The 20,956-nt window shown below is 50.1% G+C and overlaps 1 protein-coding gene across 2 annotated transcripts in view; it reads left to right on the top strand.

Annotated features, from left to right (window-relative positions):
- The window catches only part of PODXL (podocalyxin like), a 46,818-nt gene that overhangs the window by 21,569 nt on the left and 4,293 nt on the right, over positions 1-20,956 (top strand). For both annotated transcript variants that reach the window (XM_074869685.1, XM_074869686.1), the window contains exons 2-8: positions 7,807-8,631; positions 10,814-10,968; positions 11,816-11,881; positions 17,180-17,336; positions 18,218-18,279; positions 18,383-18,550; positions 20,245-20,301. In XM_074869685.1, coding sequence (XP_074725786.1) covers positions 7,807-8,631; positions 10,814-10,968; positions 11,816-11,881; positions 17,180-17,336; positions 18,218-18,279; positions 18,383-18,550; positions 20,245-20,301 — 1,490 coding nt within the window. The remainder of the gene's footprint in view (positions 1-7,806; positions 8,632-10,813; positions 10,969-11,815; positions 11,882-17,179; positions 17,337-18,217; positions 18,280-18,382; positions 18,551-20,244; positions 20,302-20,956) is intronic.

Genomic DNA, 20,956 nt, shown 5'->3' on the forward strand with positions numbered 1-20,956 from the left:
TCTCTGAGCTTCGGGGTTACTTCCCCTGGGTAAAATAGGGACAGCTTAAAATTTTCCCAGGACTGAATTAAAGCAGAGTGGCTTTGGCTACTGCAGGGATATGAGTGACTGCAAAATCCTGCAGGCTGATAAGAGTCCTCAGGATGATGCTAAGGTGCTGAGGGGACATGCCCCAAATCTCCAGCCAAGGGGCAGCTCTGGTCTGGCAGCGCAGCCATGCAGGAGGACGCCCTGGATGCTCGTCTCCATCTGGAGATGGAGTAAAACCCCTCAGGGCTTGAAGCACATCCATTTTTCCCCTCCATGTCCAGCCAGTAAGGGCTGATTGGGTACATCCTTCAGGAACAGAGGCTGTGGCTGCAGGTTCATTTCATTTGACCAAAGAGAAGAGGACACTTGCCAGTATTATTCCCTTGATTTCACTGTCACGTGCATGCACGATCTGAACAGCACCGATCTGAGGGGGGTCTTTTCAATAGAGCATTTTCACAGCTGTGTAAAGGAGATTCCCTGCTAAAAACAAGCCTAGTGGCTTTAAATCAAGAGTCCAGACATACTCGTTTCCTTCCCAAGGGATACTGTACCATTCCTTAGATCCAGTCATTAGGTGTCATCTTTAATATTTTGCAGTGCAATTCTATCAAGATTGTTCTGCAGCAGTTTTTATTCTGGCAGCGTTTTGGAGAGAATAGTCATCCCTGCACTGGATAATTGGACTGATGAATTCGAGTCTGAAAATGATCTGAGAGCAGCTGTTGGACTTTTCCCCGTCTTCTCACTCAGGAAGCCAAGTTGGTCTTTGGCCTCAGCAAAACCTTTTCATGATGTTGATGATGAGACTGGCAGCAAAGGGGTTGGGTGATGCCAGTTTGGAAGTGCAACTTCTGACATGGAGAGTGCCTCTTTGCAAGGGCAGGGGGTAGTATGTACATTAACAGCATCCTCGTACCACACCCTTCACCAAAATCTTGGCAGGTAGCTAGGGAGGGTGTTTGGACCCCGACTTTCCCTAAGCAGATGGAAGGGAGAGAGCCTCTACACAGGCAAAATTTAAAAACCCTGTGAGGTAACCATTTGCTCTGTAGCCCAGCTTAAATCCAGGATGAATAATGTCGTTCTGTGATATTCTGCCAATCTGATCACTCTCACAGTTTTAAAAGGAGGTGACAAATTTCCTGTCATCTGCAGTGACTGGTCTCTGCTCCAGCTCAGACACGGCTGCATTGCAGCGGGTGGATAAAAACCCTCGTTTTGCCCAGGAGCCCCTTGCGAGGCAAAGAAAAGACCAGGAGCCTCCTCACTGGCATTGGCACACACTTTTCCCCAGCAAAGGCCACCCCTGGAGCCTCAGCCCCTGCTTTCCCTTTGACAAACTCAACCCATTGCCCCTCTTTAATCAGGAAAGGCTACAAAAAAGGGAAGGAAAATAGGAACTTCCTCAGGCCTGGCTCACATCCCTTCCCCTTCCCTGGGTTGCTCAGACTCCTTAGCTTTCTCATCCCGCCTTGGGAGGAGCAGGAGCCGACTGGCGTAAGGCTCTGAGCTGTGCTCAGCCCCGCAGCATGGGGTGTGTCACCCACCATTTCCTAAGTTATTCTTTTGGGTTTCCTTTTCTCACTATTAATAGATTTTCAGCCAATCTGAGCTGTTTCAACAAGGTGGACGGGGTGGGAGGCAGTACTGAAATCGGAAGCAGGAAGCTGTTGGGCAGGGAATTAATCAGAGGAGCTGCGTGAGGAGGTGGTGACTTCGGGTGGGCTAATGGGAGGAGGGACAGGACATGTCCTTTCGCTTTGCATTTTGCATCCATTTTCTTATCTTTTTATGCTCCAAACTGTGACCTTTCCAAACAAGTTACTCCCCCCAAGCATCTTCCTCAGCCTGCAAAATACCTCACATCTACTGCAACGAGGTTACAACCAGAGCATCACTTCATGGCATGGTTAGTGGTGGTGCACAGCAGCTGAAAACTGTGGCCCTCAACTGACGTTGCAAGGAGCTGCACTGGCACAAACCAGCACGCCTTTCCTTTTACATTTTGGGTGTCTTTTCACATCCCAGCAGCTCCCAACGAGAGTATTCCCACACCAGCCCTGTCCAGGAGGGCCCACAGCAGCGGGGGACCAACAGTGGCGCTTCCAGCCTCCCAAATATTGCTCACTGGGGGCCAAATAAACCCATCTTGATAGCTAGCAATAAGGGAAAGTTCTCTCCCCTCTGGGGTTGTCCCCATCGCGGAGACACCGTATCGCAGGCACGGTCATGGGATACACATATCCGGAAATGAAATCATGTTTTTGCAGCAGACTCATTTCCTCTGGGTTGTTTGGCTGCCGTGTGCACGGATGCATGTGTGGGGGGCTTGCACGCTCCTCCTGCGGGTCTGCCCCACACCCAGCACAGAAATGCAAAGGTTTGGGGGTTTCTGAGCGATACATGTGAGAGAAGAGGTGCAGACCAAAGCATTAGACTCACTGCAACCAGTGCTGTCAAAATACACCAGTAGCTGCTATATTGCTTTTATTTTCCTTAAAATGAGGAATTGATGATGGTCCCAGAAGTGAAATCAGATAAGTGGCCTTGCCCTGCCAAAATCCAGCCAGGAAGGTTAGGGGCAAGTAGTATTTTCTGCCTTTTAGAAAACAGGGTGAGGGACTCTGGCTGAAATTTAACTGAACTTTCTTTTGGAAAGAATCTCCTGGTAGGGGAGTGATAGCTTAGAGGACCTCTCCTCCATCCTTCTTCTCTCTCATAGCATGCGTTAAATCCTTTTATCTCTGGGACTCATGGCGTGAAAGGGTCATTTGTTTCCCGTAAAAGGATGTACTGTATCTTTTGTGAGCAATTTTCATGCTAAAGGGGCACTGAACATAATCCTGTCCTGTCTGGCTGTTATTACCTCTAGTCTGTGGTTGCAGGGGTTTTCTCCTCCTTCGACCAGATCTTTTTCATTTCTTCTGTTGAGGACAGTCATCAGGCAATATTGGCTACCAGCCCAGGCAAACAGGGGCTCATTACCAGTTATTACCCCCAGGTCTGCTGCTGAGATTTGGCACGGGTGGCCAGTTAGGGAGGAAGAGATAAAAAAATAGCTCTCCAGCATTTGAAAGAGATAAGGCCCATGTGGAAGGAAAACCACGACTCCTGGGCTTGCAGTGCTCTCACTGCTTGTTCTGCATTTGTTTCTGCTTTGGAATTAAGTGTTTGCTAGGCTTCTGAAAATGAGAGCAATGAGTTTGCATAAGTCAGGTCTTCTGTGGGTGGTGAACCTGCAAGACACCAAAAAAATGCAATTTGTTTTTTCCCCAGTCTAAATAAAATATATTTTTTCCCAATGCTGCAGTGAGACAGTCCCTGGACAAACAGCTAGTATTAAGCCCAGAGCAATAAAACTGCAAAAAGGTGTGCAGCCCTGCTACTGCAGCAGCTTCTGGCTCCTTGTGCAACAGTGGTGAGAAAACAGTCTAATTTAATGCAGTTGGAGAGAGAAGGTACATTTTGTTGGCAGATGGGTGCCTAAAAATCTGTGAGAGAGGTGGGAGGATGGATAAGGGCACCGATGCTCTGTGGAAGTAGGATCTCACCCAGCTGTAGCCGTGGCTGTTCTCCTCTGGCATGTTGTAGGTCCAGCCCACAGTGGTGCACATTATCTTGAAGAGAGTCAGGTTTGCAACTTGCCTGGATTTCTTCTTCCTATGGCCATCTCCACGGCTGCTGTTCACCACAGCCATTGCATTTTGGCCAGCAACAATAATTCTTCAGAATATTCTGCTTTGAGAAAAGCTGGCTGTGGAAAAAGAAAGGGGGAAAGCAAAAATTTCATAGCAGTCCAGCTGAGCTGGGGTGGAGGTTAGTAAAGAAACATCACCTTCAGATCAAGTTTGGAACGGGAGCTTTTTGGAAAGGGCTTCCCAGTGGTCCCATCCAGCCTGATACAGCAAGAACAGGCTTGTAGGGAGGGAATGGTGTGGTGAAGTGTTTTCTAGCTCATATATCATTTGTGTTGCCACTTGTCAAAAGCATGCATGTCATTACCCACCAAAGGAGAGTGATTTCTACCTCTGTGGCACTTAGTGTTGCCTGACCTCAGTCAGGCCCATGTAGTAGGATGGATAGTGCCCACATGGTCAGCACCTGTTGAATGCATCCATCCATCCCTCGCTCCCTCCCTCCCTCGCTCCCTTCCCCCCTCCCTCCCCCTGCATGGTGGCTCACCACTTCCAAGCAGGCGTGTGCTGGCTCCCCAAGTTGCTTTGAGCCCGCTTGAACGACTGGGCCTAGCTTAACAATGAAGAATAAATGGATCTTTTAACATCTCTTGACCTTAGCAGGAGAGGCGTGCTAAGAGTGGGTGTGGAGATATGGAAAGACAAAATGCTAGTAAGCTTTGTGGGCATCAATTTGAGTCTTGGTTCTTCCAGTTGCTTTTTTGGGCTGTGTCACGTTGTGTCCCTAAAAAGAGGCCCTATTACTACCCCAGCCAGGGCAAGCCTGGAGGATCATATCCTCTTTCTCCATCAGCAGAGCAACCCCTTGCTTTGGGCTTTTTCCCCCAAATTTTGCTAAAAGTGGTAAAAATGTATCTGCAGCTCCCTGGGGTAGACAGGGAAGTGCTGGGGCTGGGACACCAGTTTGTTGGCTTGTGGAGTCCTAGCTGGCCACCGAGGCTGGCCCAGAGCCAAAACATGGACCTGCCCCTTTCTCTTTTGGACCAAGTTGAATTGAATTGTCTTTTCTACCTCTCCTTTGGTGCATGTTTACTTCCTGACTCTCTGGGATGGAGCTGGGGCATGAAAAGGAAGCAAGAGCCGTGGGGGATTTCCTCTACCTTCCTTCCAACCCTTTCTTTATTTATGTCTCTTTTGTATTGTTTCTACCTTTAGAGGATTTTTTTTTTTTACCTCCCTTGTTGTCAAAACCACTGTCAAACTTGTACAGCCCCATTTATGGGATAGACCCATTCTGTGCCTGACTGGGTGCCTGGTCTCCAGCTTGGTGCAACCATCACTGAGGATTCAAGCCAGGCAAGTTGATAATACAGCTAAGAAGGTGGTTAGATGAAAACTCCCTCCTATCTTTTGCACCTGGGTTTCATCTGCTACATCCCCATGCCTGTGTTTTTCTTCCTTACCTCTTCTTCTCCTGCAGACAGTGGTCAGTCTATAGGAAATACGACTTATCTCCACAAAATTCTTTTTCTGCAGATGCAGCGGAGATGTTTTCTTACAAGCCCAGGGTTTCCTAAAATAATTCGTGTTGCTAGTTTCTGTTAAACTCACATCTTACTGGTGTTTTCAGAATTGGCTGCCCCCAGCAGCTGGTGGGGAAACAGGAATAGGAGCCATGTTTCAGGAGGGTGTCTGCTTCTCCTGGCTCTGCATTTCCCCTGAAGTGGTCAGGCAGTTGGACCAGATTATCATTGTAGGTCCCTTCCAACTGAAAATTATTCTATTCTATTCTATTCTATTCTATTCTATTCTATTCTATTCTATTCTATTCTATTCTATTCTATTCCATTCCATTCGGATGTCTATGCAGAACCATAGCCCCTCTGACTCCTCCAAACCCACCCTGCTCCCAGGCAGCTCCTGTGGAACCCCAAACCTGTTGCAGCCTCCCCATTCCAAATCCTACTTCCCAGGTCCTGTCTCCAACATACCTCCACCATGCCAGGTCCTGACATGATGGGGTTAGATTTCCCCAGCAGTATGAATCTCAGAAACTTGAGCTTTCATCAGATCTTTGAAGCACAACCAGTGCTAATAAACAGGCTTCATAAGAGAAAATGCTTTGCCAGTATGTCAGCATGGAGGAACAAAGCAGATCTCTGCAGAGCAGCATTAGGATATGGCTAAAAATCAAACCTTGAAAGTGTGACTCTTGTTTTGGAGGACTGGAAATAATATACAATTGCTTCACGGGGCAAAAGAATAGCCCTCTTCTGCACAGTCATCAAATGGAAGAAACTTTCCCCCTCCAAATCAGGTTGTTGCCTTGACTCCAGACAGATCCATGATGAAGTGTCTCAGTGCACCCCGTGCTTCCTGAAAGGTGAAAAATTGGTCAAACCTTTCCTAGGGTGAATTTGAGCAAGAGCCCAGAGCTGGTGGTTACCATGTGCGATTATCTCTGTGGCAATTGATGGAGCTCCTGCAGTGATTACAAAGAGAAAATTGGACTCAAGTTTTTATACCCATATAGTAGTGAATGTACCACAGTTTAGCATTGCAGGATGTTGCAGAGCTCTCTGCTGTCGGAGAGCTCTCTTTTGTCAGGGAAGCTGTCCTTCAGCTGCATCCCTCACTGAGAAACAGCTTCATAGTTTGAAAATTTAGAGTATTCTTCAGAAACAAACTGCTGGTCTCCTTATGTATGATAATGTGAGATAATTGATCAATGGACAATCCTCTTTGCTTTAAGGCAGAGCTTTTTTCCCACTTAGGTAATGTCAACTCTCAGTGAAATACTTCATGGATTTCCTCAAAAACAAATAAGCCATGATGAAAGTAGCGTTTCTATGTGACATACAAATGCAGGGTAAAGACCGTGGAAAAACATGGGAATTTCATGGTTTGGGCGGTGGCATTAGAGATTTGTGTAGCACATGTAGACGAAGCCCTTAATTTTCCTGGCTTCCTTCTCCTTTTTCTAAATGCATCCTTTGATTTTTTTTTTAAGATTTTCCTTTGGAAGTGAACACTGACTTTAAACATTTTCATGTGACTTTCTTGGGATTTTTCAGAATACTAGAATAATCAGCTAAACAAGTATGTGATTGTAGATTGGTAATAATATTTGCAATGGGCAGCTGAACTGAACATTAAAATAACGCAGCTTCAAGTAAATGCTTTTTGTATTTACTTGCAAACTCTGTCCAGTGTTGACCCATTCTTTAAGGGCAAGTAGAATAAATATTTTTTTCACAGTTCACCCAGCTGGGAATTTCAGTGTGTACAAATTTTCATAGAATCAGAGAATGGGTTGGGTTGGAAGGGACCTTAAAGATCATCTAGTCCACCCCCTCTGCCATGGGCAAGGACACCTTCCACCAGCCCAGGTTGCTCAAAGCCCCGTCCAACCTGGCCTTGAACCCTTCCAGGGAGGGGGCAGACACGGCTTCTCTGGGCAACCTGTGCCAGTGTCTCACCACTCTCAATGGTTTGACTCTCTGGATTTAAGTGAGAGCGCCTCTTTTATGACTTCTTATAGTAATCATCTGAGTTGGAGAGGGGAAGAAAAACCTAAGTTGAAATGTGAATAATTAAGGAAACAAAGCTTGAGCTTGTAAAAAGAATATGTCACCTTATTTATCTGAGGCTTCTCACCACTTCAGAGATGTGAAGGACCTCATAACAGGGTTGGACAAACAGCACTCGGCACATCCCTTGGCTTCCCCCTCACAAGGGCTGGATCTACTTTATTTTGGGAATGACTTGCAGCGCTTTGCATGGGAGCAGGTGCACCCCCCATCTGAGGGAGACCTGCCTTCTGGGAACCAGCAGGTCTTGCCCTCCTGCTCACCCTCCGACCCCTTTGAAGTCATGTGAGTTTGACTATGTTTGTCGTGGAGGTTGCTCAGGCTTCCTCCTCCTTCTCGTTCTCCTCTTCCTCTGCTCTGCTTTCTGCTGGACAGGGCAATACCAGAACGTGGCATTTGGTATGAGTTTAGAGAGCATGAGACAAGCCCTGAGTGAATGACTCCTGGTTTCTGGTCAGCATTTATTTCTACTAGTACCTGTTCTGGGTGGAAACCAAGAGTAGTTTCCTTAGTTCAAAGTTTATCTTGGTGTTTTTACTTTTCCCTAGGTGTCAGCTCTCATAATGTTACAAACACACTCCCTGAAAACCCAGGAGAAAATGGGCAGAACATCACAATTACAGCCAGCAGCAAGACAAATGGGACCACAGGACCTACAGGCCATTCAGAAAACACACCACCCACCTCTGCGGTGTCCCTTGCCAGTGTTCAGGGAACCACCTCTACAAACAACCTGGGAAACCCACACTCCACCTCTGCAACACCATCTGTTGCAGTTCAAGGGACCACCTCCACAAACAACCCGGGAAACCCATCATCTGCCCTCACAACATTGCTTGGCCCGTCTCAGCAGGTCAGCTCTTCAACTGGCTCCAAAGCTTCAACAGCCACCCCTCCAGCTGCAACTTCCAGCATCACCCAGCAGAAGACCACCCCTCCAGCCATCTTGGGAAGCCCGGCAAACACCACTGTTGCAAGTCCTGTGTCCATTCATGTGAGCAGCCCTCCAGTCAACCCAGGAGGTTTAGAGACTGCTGTCACACCCACTACCAGCGTGGCCACCCAGGGAAGCCAGCCTTCGGACCAGGTGACCAACACCACTGCGAGTACTGGAGTCCCAGGGAGCAACCTTCCCCCTGGGGTCAAGGACAATGCTCTCTCTTCTACCACATCTGTCGCCAAGCAGCCTCACTCTTCTTCCAGTTCTCCAGTTCAGGGGCTGGCCTCTTCCACCAGACCTGGAAACATCAGTGCTTCTGTTACCCCTTTTGATGGATCCATGTTTCTCACCACTAGTAAAGTGTCTCTGTCTTTACCACCTGGCAGCATCGACAAGGTCTCAGAGGTAGCCACCACGCCGACTCCTGGAGCAGGTACCAGAAGACAAGAACCTTGATTTCTCATGCTGGGAGGGCCTTTTGTGGTCTTTTCCTTTGGCTACCCTAAACACCTCCTGTCATTATGTGGTGCCATCACTTTGTCTCATTTTAGGACTTTCCAGCATAGTTGTCTCCATGACAACTGGGTGTTTAGGTCCCTGTTGTCATTGGTGGAGATCGAGTCAATGCAGTTTGTGAAATTCAAGGCATGAATCAACTGGCAATTTGTAGACATTGGCTTTCGGATGGACCAAACTGTGCCCAAAGCACCACCAACTGCAATGACTCGATCTTCAGTGACTGCAAAAGGGAGCCAACAGTGATGAGCTCAGAGGTGGAGACTGACATGGTAGAGTTGGTGAAACAGATTGACAACACCCTGAGTGCTGATTGTAGAAGTTCCCTAGTATGGCTGACAGCTTAGTGAAGGCTGTCTGGGCATGCACAGAAAATAAGCTTTAGGTGACTAAGGAGATTTTGTGGCTAAACTCTGAGTCTACAACCTCTAAAGAGTCTAAGCAGTTAGGTAGGATATGCATCATTGCTGCGGGGGATTTGGCTGCTGACTTCTGTCTAAGCAGCATTATGAGTGTCCATGTGGTGTTTAGGATCTTGCTGAACACCATTAATATGTTTTCTCTAGACCTCTGGAGCTTTACAGAGTCATGTTTGTTCATAAGTGTCCTGGTGAGGCACAGTTTAGGCTCCTGGCTTGAATTTTGCCTGGTAGTGTTTATGGGGAAGTAATCAAGCTGTGGGACTGTGAGGGTTCCATGGAGCTTTCCAGACTTGGGTGAGATTGTGGGTTCAGCTCACATCTGGGTCTGAATAAAAGCTGTAATGACACTGAAACCCTTCACTATCTTCCTCTGGAGAATGGTTTTTTTGACCCAATTTCCAGTTATCTGTAATACAGAAGCCACTCAAAAAAACATCTCCATCCCCCTCAGTCTTCCAGCTCTCAGCATCACTAAATAGGCCAAGGTCTTAAGTCAAGACCATCTTCACTGGCTTCACCCAAGTCATGTTTTGAGCATGTTAGCAGGCATGAGGAGGTGAAATGGGTATCTTCATGAAGGATGTTTCTTTCCCCTCCTGCTCCACAGGGCTATTCTCTATTAAAGGATGATATATGAAATTATGTTAATTCAAATTTGACCTCAAGCATTGAGCATGAAGAGGTCTAAAAAACCTTTACATTTAATAAATAGGTGAGAGAATGTGAGATATACAGATGGTTTTGAAATTAATTCTCTCCTGGAGCCCTCAGAATGTGTCTGGGAGATAAATATCCCTCATCTTTTATGTGGAAAAGGCAGGAGTCCCAAAAGCAAACAGGCTGTGAACAGGATGTGGTGTTTTAACTCTCTTTGTCACCATTTAGGGATTGGTTAGGAACCCAGGGACGGAGATCCATTTCTTCAAAAGGATTTGGGGAGGCAGGAACCTGCTATAATCCCATCGCACAAGAATACATGCTACAGACCTTAACAAAGGCATCTGAGATGATCTCAGGTATCTGAGATGCCTGCATGGGGCTGGTAGACATGGAGCTTGTGCCCTTCTGGAGTAGCAGGCAGGCAGGACACCCCAGGCTGTCTCCCATGGTACCAGGTGCTACTTCTAAGCATGTCACCCTGGACTTCTTCCATAGCTGATGAAGATGCAGTCAACAGGGGCTATGGGGTTTCATCCCCTCCTAAGAGAGGCGGCTGCAGTTGTCAGTGGGATTGCACAATGAGCTCCATTCACTGGGAGCTCCTGGATAGCCAGCTCAGATACTCTACCTCTGTTGTAGAAACCTTCATGGCAGTCACCCCAGATAATGTGAAATCAGGGCCATCCCATTTACCCAGCAATACTCCTTTTTTAAGTGATCACCCAGCTACCAACACACAGCCATCATAGCCTTTGGGTTCATCTCTCCAGAACAATCTGATGACTTTCAGCAGCAGAAAATAAAATCAGCAATAATATTTTTTCCATATCAAAGTTGGGTTGTTTTTTTTTTAAAAAAGGAGCAACCCAAAACCTCTCCAAGCTTTGACACAATGAGCTTCAAGGCAGGTCTAGAGATCAAAACTTATTTTCAGGCGTGCACAGAGCTGTGTCAGCTGTACCTCTATACTGTATCAGTGTCTGTCTGCTTTTTTTTTGGTGTGTATTGGGGACCCAGACGAGAAAAGCCATGATACCAGATCTGTGTCAACCGAACCTGCAAGTGTTGACTGGAGCCCCGCCAGCACACAGCCATCAGCCCCAGCCCCGGGTGACCAGACAGTGAGCAGCAGTCTTGGACACCAGCACCCTAACGTTTCTTTCCAAAATGAGGTAATGACGCCTACGGGAAGGTGGGCACTTTGTGGCGGTGTCTATGAATATTTAGCTGGCATCCCCTGTACGTGTGAGGTCTGCAGCCCTTCTCACTGTGCAAGTTGGTGTCAGAGAGATCTGCCTTAGGAAAACATGAAGCAGCAAAATAATTCTGGGTCATAGAATCATAGAATGGGTTGGGTTGGAAGGCACCTTTAAAGATCGTTTAGTCCAACTCTTTTCTCCTGTAGCTTTCCAGTGAAGAGACACACAGGATGAAGGTGATGGGCATTATGGTCTGGGTGCTGAACAGGGAAGAAGTGAAATTTGGGAAGAGGGAGAGAAACATTATGGAGAGTAGAAACTGCCTTGGGGTGGACTTGGACTTGATGAGAGGGTAAAGACCACAATTCGGTATAAACCATGCATGGGTGATATTAGGAGAAAATAGTTTGGGAGTATAGTGGGTCTCAAATCACAAGCCACGATAACTAAAAACTCCAGTGCTAGGAAGGAGGGAAGAGGATTCTGCCTCTAGATGCTTGGCTTTTGTAGGGCGGGACTGCATTGTGGCCCACTGGCATGGATCTTCCTACTGCCTAAACCAATTCCTGCTTTACGCCATACTGCAAATCCTAAGCCTAGTTTGGAAAGTGCATTAGCAACCATGTCAGTTACATGTGTAAACCCTTTCCACACAAAAAGGGTTGAGTGAAGGGCTCCCAGGCCTGTCTTACCTCTATAAAATGGATCATGGCTTTGGTTGGGATGTCTCCTGGTTTGGGGCAATCTGTTGTATCAGTGACCAATTGTCCTTCCAACCTATATCAACGATTTGAGAGTTGCTTTTCTTCTGTCTTTCCAGTTCATCTGTAAAGACCAGGTGCAAAATAATGGGCCCATCATGTATCTGAAAGAAGCTAAAACCTGTGTAAGTACCACCCTTTTGGACTTCTATGTAGGATTAGCAGCTCTGTTGCTTTTAACCTGTGGTACTCTGAGCATGTGAACCTACAGACATTCGAGTAATTTCACCAAAATAAGGTGCAACTCCTTTTGGGATGTAAAATGGTAAATGCAAACCCACATTCAGCAGTATCACCTGGTGGAGATACGGCAGGAGGAGAGGCCTCTGTGGTCTTCTTCAACTAAAAGGACCAGCTGAGCCCACCCAGGTCTCAGAGAAAGCAATGGGAAATTTTAGAGGGTGAAACTTGCCCTCTGCAAAGGCTAACGGGAAAGCTTTTTGCCTTTGCAGAGGGGCCAGAAGTTCATCCCAAAACCCAAGCAAAACATGTGGAGTTTCTCCACAGTCGTGTACTTGGTGAGATCTTGCAACCTCACAGCTGGGGTAGGGTGGCATCCAACTGCAGAGCAACTGGGAAGAACAGCAGCCTGGATTTTGGGACTCACTGTGCACCTCGATGCTATATCAGCTCTCATAGAACCCTGACGTGAGAGCAAAAAACTCCATTTCATTTGTTTCAAACCCTCTACAAGACCAGGGGGTAGTAAAATGTAGTGCCAAGGTTGGGGAAAGACAAGCCCAACCCAAGACCCCTTCTTCTGGTAGGTGGGTACTGTCTGCTGGCTTTTCTGAGGGATATTCATCTTCAAAATTATTCGTGTGGAAACTGTGAATTTCCTGTAACAGGGAAGATGCAATATATTGATAACTTCTAAATAGGCTGAAGTTTAAGTTTGACCAAGAGGAAAAGACAATACCACATGTCTGGTGAGACCTTGACAGTGATTGTGTCTATCTGAGCTGTGGGTAGGGCTCAGGGGTGGGTTTTGTCATTATAACACTCTGGTTTCTGCATCTCAGCACTGCCAAGGCAGCGCAAGCATTAGGAAATTGGCATTTCAGGGACCTTCTCACAGCCTATGCTGCACAGCATCAGAAATAACTGCCCAGGTTCATGAACCTCTGCTGTCCCATTTGTAAAATGGACTGACTTGACTTCACCCTACAGTGGCAAGACGCAAAGCAAAGCCACGCTGTGTTCATAAAACGCCTTGAGATACGTGCTGAGACAAGCACGATCATTCCTACTGACCACAGCAGCTCTTGAAATCTCCTGCGGCTTGGTGATGGCCCTGCCTGCCAGCCCTGGAGAGGGCTTGCACCTCCCAATAGCACCCACCACGCTCCTGGAGAAGGGGAAGCGCCTGTCTGCTGCCATCTCATGATCATCACCTTCCTACTCTGGCTGCTGCTGGGTGTAAACGCTCCTTGCCCGCACACCTGCAGAAATGATGATATTCTTACCCATAATGCCCTTAACGCTGAGGATGACTCCAAGGAGGGACCTTATTACCATGATGCCTGTGGCCCAGATGCTCTTCTGAGAGCATCCCCTGCCCTGCTTTGCACAGTGTCTGAACCTGCAGCCGTGTCCACGCTGGGAAAGCTTCTCATCAAATTTTACATTGAATATATAAAAATATTTCATCAGATTGACAAAATCTAATTTTGGAGCCTAAACCACCTGGGCGACTTATGACTGTGCTGGTGTTTAATGCTTTCCCTCCCCTTCTGGGCGCAGTCATGCTCTGCATGGAGCTGCTGTCCTCCCCGGAGCTTCTCTGGAGCTGTGCCAGGAGGCTTTATGGAAACGGGGATGGTAAGGCTGGGAAGCACTGGTGCATGGCGATGCGCCAGCCAGCTAAGGGGTGGGCAGACATCATGGTTTGGCATCATCCATCGCTCCTCTCTACCCGCCTCGCTGGGCGATGGTGGCGCTGGAGCTGGCGAGCCAGCAAGTCTGCCGCCCTGTTTCCCTTAGGTTCCTCTGGGCATAATAACAAGCCGAAGCATTGTTAGTACAAAATGCCAAGTACGCCTCGAAACAGCTGCAGAAGGGCTGCAAGGGTGCATCCTCCCATAGCATCGCTCTCCTCGGCTGCCAAAACACCTCCCACCCGCTTGCCGTTAACTTTCCACTCGGTGTATTCCTGAAAATTGCAACAAATTTTATGCCTCCCAAGCTGAGCAGATAACAGAGAAATGGCACTATCTGGTTTCCCTGCTTTGTAGGCCCGGTAAACAAGTCTCTAGCCAAATCTTGACAGCAAAGTGAAAAAATCCTTTGCATTTCACAACCCGTGGGAAAACAGGAAAGTGCACGCTATAAGGAGAAGTGTTCCAGAAATGGCTTCAATCCTGGTCCGCAAGAACGAGCCAGAGTTAGGGCAGCATTGTGCTAAAAGCTCCGCTCCAGAGAGGAGCCAGGGAAGCATCGAGGGCAACGTGGGGGCCAGTGGTGGGGGACGTGTCCAGATCACACATGGCAGGGGAGAGGGCAATGCAGAGCAGCCCACCCCATGCGGAGCTGGGCTCATGGGGCAGCGCTGGTGACACAGGGACCCCAGCAAAATGGTTGGGACTGAACCCAGGAATTGAGGGCACTGACCGTGCTGAACCTCAGTTTCTCCAGCTGCAGTAAATTTAAAAATTAAAAAAAAAAAAATCCACGCTTAAACTGTAAATCTTAAAAACTAAAGCCAAATATATGGTTGGTATCCACCTATATGGTGGACTGAAGGTATTTTATGGGCTGGTTGGTTCCCAGCTTTTAACCAGCACTGAACCATTGTTCCCCAACCCTTCAATTCCCCAACCCCAACTGGTTCCCCAACCCCAACTGGTCCATGTTCCCCAACCCTTCGATTATAGCAGGATCTTAACAAGTTTCTTAGGCTTATTAGCTCAATGCCTTGCATTCCATAGGATGACTTTCCCAAGGTCTGGATGACAAATGCATCTTCAGTTGGGTTTTCGTTGGCTGCTTGAGGTGCTTCAGCCTTGGGATAAATGGATGGATGGATGGATGGATGGATGGATGGATGGATGGATGGATGGATGGATGGATGACTGCTCTGTTCCTCATCCCAACCCCAAAATGCGTTAAGTGAAGCAAGAGGTGACGATGTCAGAGGTGACGATGTCAGAGGTGGCTGGTATCCCCTGAGCTGTGGCTGAGCCACACAACCCTGTGGCCACCTCCCAGAGGGCCAGCATTCCTCCCCCATTGTGTCCCCAGCCGGGATGCGGATATGCCCAGTGAGCTGAGTTGGAGGCTACTGGGGAGCACCAGAGCCTGCTCCAGCCAGAGGATGCAAAATCAACAACAGGATCACCCTGTCCTGCACCCAGGTGCTTGAGGGAATTTGCTGTGTGACACCCACCCCTCTGGGGACAGCAGGACAGCCCCTGGAGCAGGCTGAGGGACCCTCTCACCGAGCAGGGTTGTGGTCCCCCTCACCCTGTCCAGCTGGCGGGGTGGTTTGTTGACTCAAGTGCTGTTACCTCATTCGGGGATGTTAGTTTTAGGTCCCCGCCAGTGTGGGAACCGGATTCGAGCTGCTCGGCAGCGCCTGTCAACTCTGGCCAAGGAATGTGAGCGGCTCCAGCGGCGGGAGGGGAGAGCTGCTGGGGCTGCGGCACCACTGCCGGGGCATCCCTGCCAGCTGCAGCGGGCCTTACCGTGCCCCTCTCCAGTTCAGTCTTGAAAATGGTTTAGGCACTGCTCACCATCCAGCAGCAAAGTGGTTCGGTGCTCAGCTGCGTTTTAGCGTTGTGTCTGATTTCCCTTCCCACCCTAAAAAAAGGCCTTTTAAAGGTCTTTTTTTATTTCCCCCATGGGGTGATAGGAGGAGAAGTAGGTTATTAAGGGGTGGGGGAAGGCAGAGCTGCAGCAAAACCTGGGGAGGGAGGATGCAAGGAGGCAGCAGAGGCTTTTCATACCTCTGCCAAGAAGAAAATGTTTCACAGGCAGGGATTGATAAACTGCAGGACATTTAAAGCGTAGGAGCACAACCCAGCGTCTGAAGATGATAAAAACATCGCCCAGACCAAGCTGTAACCCTCTTCTCTCTGTCCGCTGGGGATGAGCTTTCTGGGGGATGCTGCCTTGCCAAGGGCTCATCTGGCTGCCCATGGGCTGCCCTGGCACAGGGCTGGGAGCAGGTTTCCCACCCAGCCCTTTTCACAGGGATGCAGCCGGGATGGTGCAGACTCAAGAGAGGGGCCTGGGGGAAGTTTCTCCCCGTGCAAAGTGAAAGGACAGGCGAGGGCCAGTGGCAGTTCCCAGGGATGGCCGGGGCCTCACGATGCTGAGCTCACCCTTGCTCTGTGCCGGGGACTGGTCTTCCGCCCCGGAAAGTGCATCCTGTCTCGAGCACTGCTTCCCAAATATTTAGATAAGATGGGGTGAGATAAGGTGCCTTCCTTGGCTGGGTGGCTCCCGCCCTTGCAGTGGAGCAAGAGGGATGCTGCTGGCCGTGACTGCGAGCGGGACGCGGGGAGGATGGTGTTGCAGAGGGAGGGGAAGGTTCGGGGAGTTGGAGCAGGCAGGAGCAGAGCCTTTCCCAGCACCTCATTTCAGTGCGCAAAAATCCTCCGTGCGCACAGGACCTGTGCAGGCAAAACTTTATGCATGCAGAATCTGTGCACGAAGGACTTATGCACACAGTGCTTGTGTGTGCAGCACCTGTGCATACGTGACTTGTGCACGTAGGAGCTGGATGTATGGCACCTTTGCACAAAGGACCTGTGCAGGCAGGAGAGTGATCATCTCTACCTTAGTGAGCTCCCAGCTGCTACAGAGCAACGAGCAGATGCAAAAAGGCTCAGGAACATCTCAGAGGGGACATGGGCTCCATCAACCCCTCTACCATCCCTCTGGTGCTGTCCAGGCTAACCCCTCCCCGGGATGCTCCAGTTTATCCAAAAGTAAAACTTTTTCTCCTGTCTCTGCAGAACCACAGAGATGTGGGGAAGCTCTAGGGAGGACAGGGACCCACATTAGTGGGGACAGAAGGTAGAAATGCGGGGGGGGGGGGGGGGGGGGGGGAGGCTACAGATGCCCACAGGGGCACAGGGGGGCTGCACAGTCCTGTCCTGCTCCCACCATAGTCCTTCGATCTCCCCTGCTCCCTCCACCCCGCTTCCCTCTGGGACCTGCTATTCCTGTAACACCAGAAGCTGCGGCTCTCAGATAAGGCCGGCAGGGCCCTGGTGAGTAACAGCAGCCAAGAGCTCAGCTTCTCATAAAGAAACTACTTTTAAACTTTTCCTGTTCCCTGGGAGGGCCGGCAGCGACTGGGTGGTGCGAAGGGACAGGGGAGGATGAGGATGGCCACAGCATCCCTGGGGATGGGGCAGGATGCTCCTCAGCAGTTCCCTGGTCGGGGGGACAGTGCTGAGCCCTTGCTGTCACCGCAGGCTGAGTGGAAGACCGCCAGCATCAATGTCTCCTTCTTCGAGAGCTTCTGCTCGACAGGCCAGCACGCTTTCAACGCCAGCAGGGAGACGTGCACAGTGACGCTGAGCTCCCCCAAGTCCCCCTCCCAGCAGTGGGCCGTGCGGGCAGTCGTGCACCGTGAGTACAGTCCCACTATCCTGGCTGGAAGGGGACAGGATGGGAGTGGCATCAGGGACCCTGGTACCGAGATGGAGCCTGAAGCTTGGCAGAGCCCTCAGGTCTGCTGGAGCTTGGCCAAGGGGCTCCTTTCCTTGGGCTGCTCCATCTCAATGGCTCAGGAGAGGCACAATGATGCAGAAATCACCTTTGCTGCCCAATGAATGCACCAGATCCCTCTCCCATCCATGAGGAGTCAAGTCAAGGACCAGGCTCCAGGAGGAAAAATTCCTCCCAAGTGGTTAAAATCCAACACCCAGTTCAAATCCTTCCCCAGGGGACCACAGAGGGGAGTTTCTCACCCAAGTCAGAGCCCTTCCTTCGGGGAAATCCAGCTCAGCCTGGGGCTGCCCAAGTGTTGCTTTAGCACCAGGGTGCTGGGAGGATGGAGACATCACGCTACCCTAGCACAAGGGGGAGGAAGGACTAAGTTCCATCCTCCTCATGATCATCAGGGTTGGGTAGGGGGTTCAGCCTCCGGCACCCAACCACGGGCAGGGCAGTTGGGCCCTGGGGACTAATTCTGCACTGCTCCGGCACGGCCTGGAGGAGCTGGTCACAGCTCCTCGCCCCCTCTCACTAGTAAATCACCCACTGAAGCAGAGACCCCACCCCAGGGTGTGCACAGCCTGGGGCTGTTGGGGGCTGGGGTCTCTGGGGCTGTCCCCCTTCCAGGAGAAGAAGTCCTGGATCCTGTCTGGCTGTGGAGGCATCTGCAAGGGTTGGCTCCATGCCTGCACCTCTTCATCCACCTCCTCCAGGGACAGGGTCACCCCATGGAGAGGGAGGTGGTGGCACAACCTGCCCCCCCACCCCGTGCTCATTGCAGTTTCTTCCCCCAGTTCCTTTGGACCCTGAAAAAGTCCTCGAGGAGCTGAAGGAGAAGAAGGACAAGTTAGAGGAGGTAAGTGGGTCCCCAGGCACAGTGGGGCTTCCCCACGGATGTCCCCCGAGGTGGGTGGCACAGGAAACCCTCCTCGGGGCCTGACCCATCCCTTTTGTGGCAGCTCGGCATTGCCAACATCACCTACGACAAAATGCAGAGGGACCTGATAATCAACGATGAGTTCAGCACGCCCCTGATCATCACCATTGTCACCCTGGCTGGCTCCCTGCTGCTGATTGCGGCCATCTATGGCTGCTGCCACCAGCGCTTCTCCCAAAAGAAGGACCAGGTAAGGTGGGAGGGGGGTGGGACAGGTACCCCAAGAGTTTTTTGTCCCAGAGGCACCTTCAGGAGATGAAGATCATCAATGTTGCCATCTCCGCTGGTGGAGACATCCCAGCTTGCCCAGTGGGCACCACCCTTGCATGTTGCTCAAGGGGTGCCCAAGTGCTGTGGATGCTCCGGAGGGGCAGGAGCTGCCCTTTGGGAATGTCAGGGTTGGGGGGAAGCAAGGATGAAAACCAGAGAAACAAGGGGCTGGTGGTGGTGGGGTACAGCGACGAGCATCCCCGCTGCCAGCCAGGGCACAGGGCAGCTGAGCAGCATCCTTGGCTCATAATTTTGACAAGAAAGGCTTTCTCAACCCAAAACTCCCCTCCAAACCCATCTATACCCCCACCTCTCAAAAAATAAATTTTCAAAATACTCCTATGAGTATAGGAGCAGGGTTGGGTGCCCGGCGTCACCCTGATGCCTTCCCAGGGGTGCCAGGGGCTGTGGGTGTTGCAGGGTGGGAGGATGGCAGGAGGACAGCAGCTGCAGGGGAGCATCTATGCCACACGGCTCAGCCTTCAGGAGAGCTGGCCCAGGGCCAAATTTCAGAGCAGCAGCAGCAGGATTTAAGGAAGAACAGACATGGAAAAAAAAAAATAGTATCATTTTTATCTCAGGAAGCAATTCTGAGTGATTTTAGTGTAGTGCCCACCTGCAAGGACAGGCCGTTCCCACGCCCTGTGGCACCGGCGGGGAGAGCTCTGCCATGTACCCGAGGTTGGCATCAGCCCCTGCTGCTCTTGCTGAGGATTTAGCTCCTGAGGAGAGACAGCAACAGAAAGTAGGGGAAAAAAAAATGAATGCAATTATGGTAAACCACCCTCTCGATGGAGAAGCAAACCCCTTCATACTATATCAAGTTGTTTCCTCCCAAACCAGTTCACCCTTCCCAGGGGGTCCCAACCTTGTGCCCCACGGGCCAGGAGCTGTGTGAAGGCGAGGGATTTGCTTTAAACGTTTGCAGTTTAACAGAGACAAACACAGGAGGCAGGGAAGAACAAACCAATGCTGGAGTCAGACTTGTTTTTACAAGGCTTGATTTTTCAGGAGGGAAGGGGGGAGGATGCAAGACCTCAATAGGTATCTGACCTCCTCTGCAGGCCCCTTGGAGCTTACAGGGTTTTGCAGCCAGGCCATCCCTTGGCTGAAATCTCCCTGGTTGAGGTGAAAAACATCCCAGCAGGGACAGTGAGCAGCATAACACTTGCCCTGTATTGTACAGAAAGCAGGTAGAAATAAGGTATTTTTAGTGATGGGAATGTGTGTCCCTCAAGTAATATGGTGCAGAGGAACAGGCACCAGCCCTGTCTGGATGTGCTGGAGGCAAATACCTGCTGGCCAGAGGGAAAGGCAGTGAAACCAGAGCAAGAGCTGCCAGTTCCTCAATACAGCTCTTGCTCAGAACATGGGGGGAAAAAAAAAAAAAAAAAAAATATCTTTTTCCAAGCAATTGCAACAGGCTTTTAGAAAAAATCAAATACATTCTCCTTTCTGGATTTGTTTTTGGGTGTTTTCTTTTGTTTTCCTCCTGCTTCTTTTCTAAAAATGACTTGAAAGTTTTTTTTTTATTTTTATTTTTCTCCAACCTTCCCTCCCCCTCCCCCCCCCACCTTTTAAACCCTGCTGTTGTTTTACCTTGGAAATAACCAGCACATCCACCCTGATCTCCCCGGGTTTGATGATGGACATGTGGCCCTGATCTTTAATGTGAGTTCCAACACAGGGATTGGAGGGGTGGGCACCGCATCCATAACACCCCCAGCTCTCACCCCCAGTGCTTGGTAGGGTTCAGTAGCTTTTAACAGGACTAAAGCCTACTAAAGCCCAGCTTAAAAAACCCCTTCCCCTTGCTGCAGGGCGGGGAGGGGGGGTGCTTTGCCACAGGGGGAGAAAGTGCTGCCTGAGCATCCATCTGAGTTGTACCAGCAACTCCACAGGACAAAACAACCCCCACGAGAGCCCAGGTGCCTTCCTCTGCTTTCGAGCATCCCGCTGCCCCTGCCCACAGCCCCCTGCCACGTGCAACCCAGGGGACCCCCAGCAGTGCCTTTGCAGCCCCCCCCCCTGCTAGCACCAAGCCCTGCGGTTTTGCTTCTCCATCCCTTTCCTTCTCCATGGATTCCCTCCCACGCCTGTCTCCTGACATTTATTAGGAGCACTGTAATAGATCAAGCTGTAAATCCAGGCAGATTTTAATAGGGGTGCCCATGGAGAGTCCTGTGCTCCCCAAAAAGGGCTGACCAAGGACTGCAGTTGCCCGGTGAATCCCTCCAGGGCAGGACAGGGATGAAGGAGCTGCCACGGTGAATGCAAAATTAGGATGGGCTGGGGGTCTGCCAGGGGGATGAAGGGCTGGATGGGA

This window comes from Strix uralensis, chromosome 5, assembly GCF_047716275.1.
Source record: "Strix uralensis isolate ZFMK-TIS-50842 chromosome 5, bStrUra1, whole genome shotgun sequence".
NCBI lineage: Eukaryota > Metazoa > Chordata > Aves > Strigiformes > Strigidae > Strix > Strix uralensis.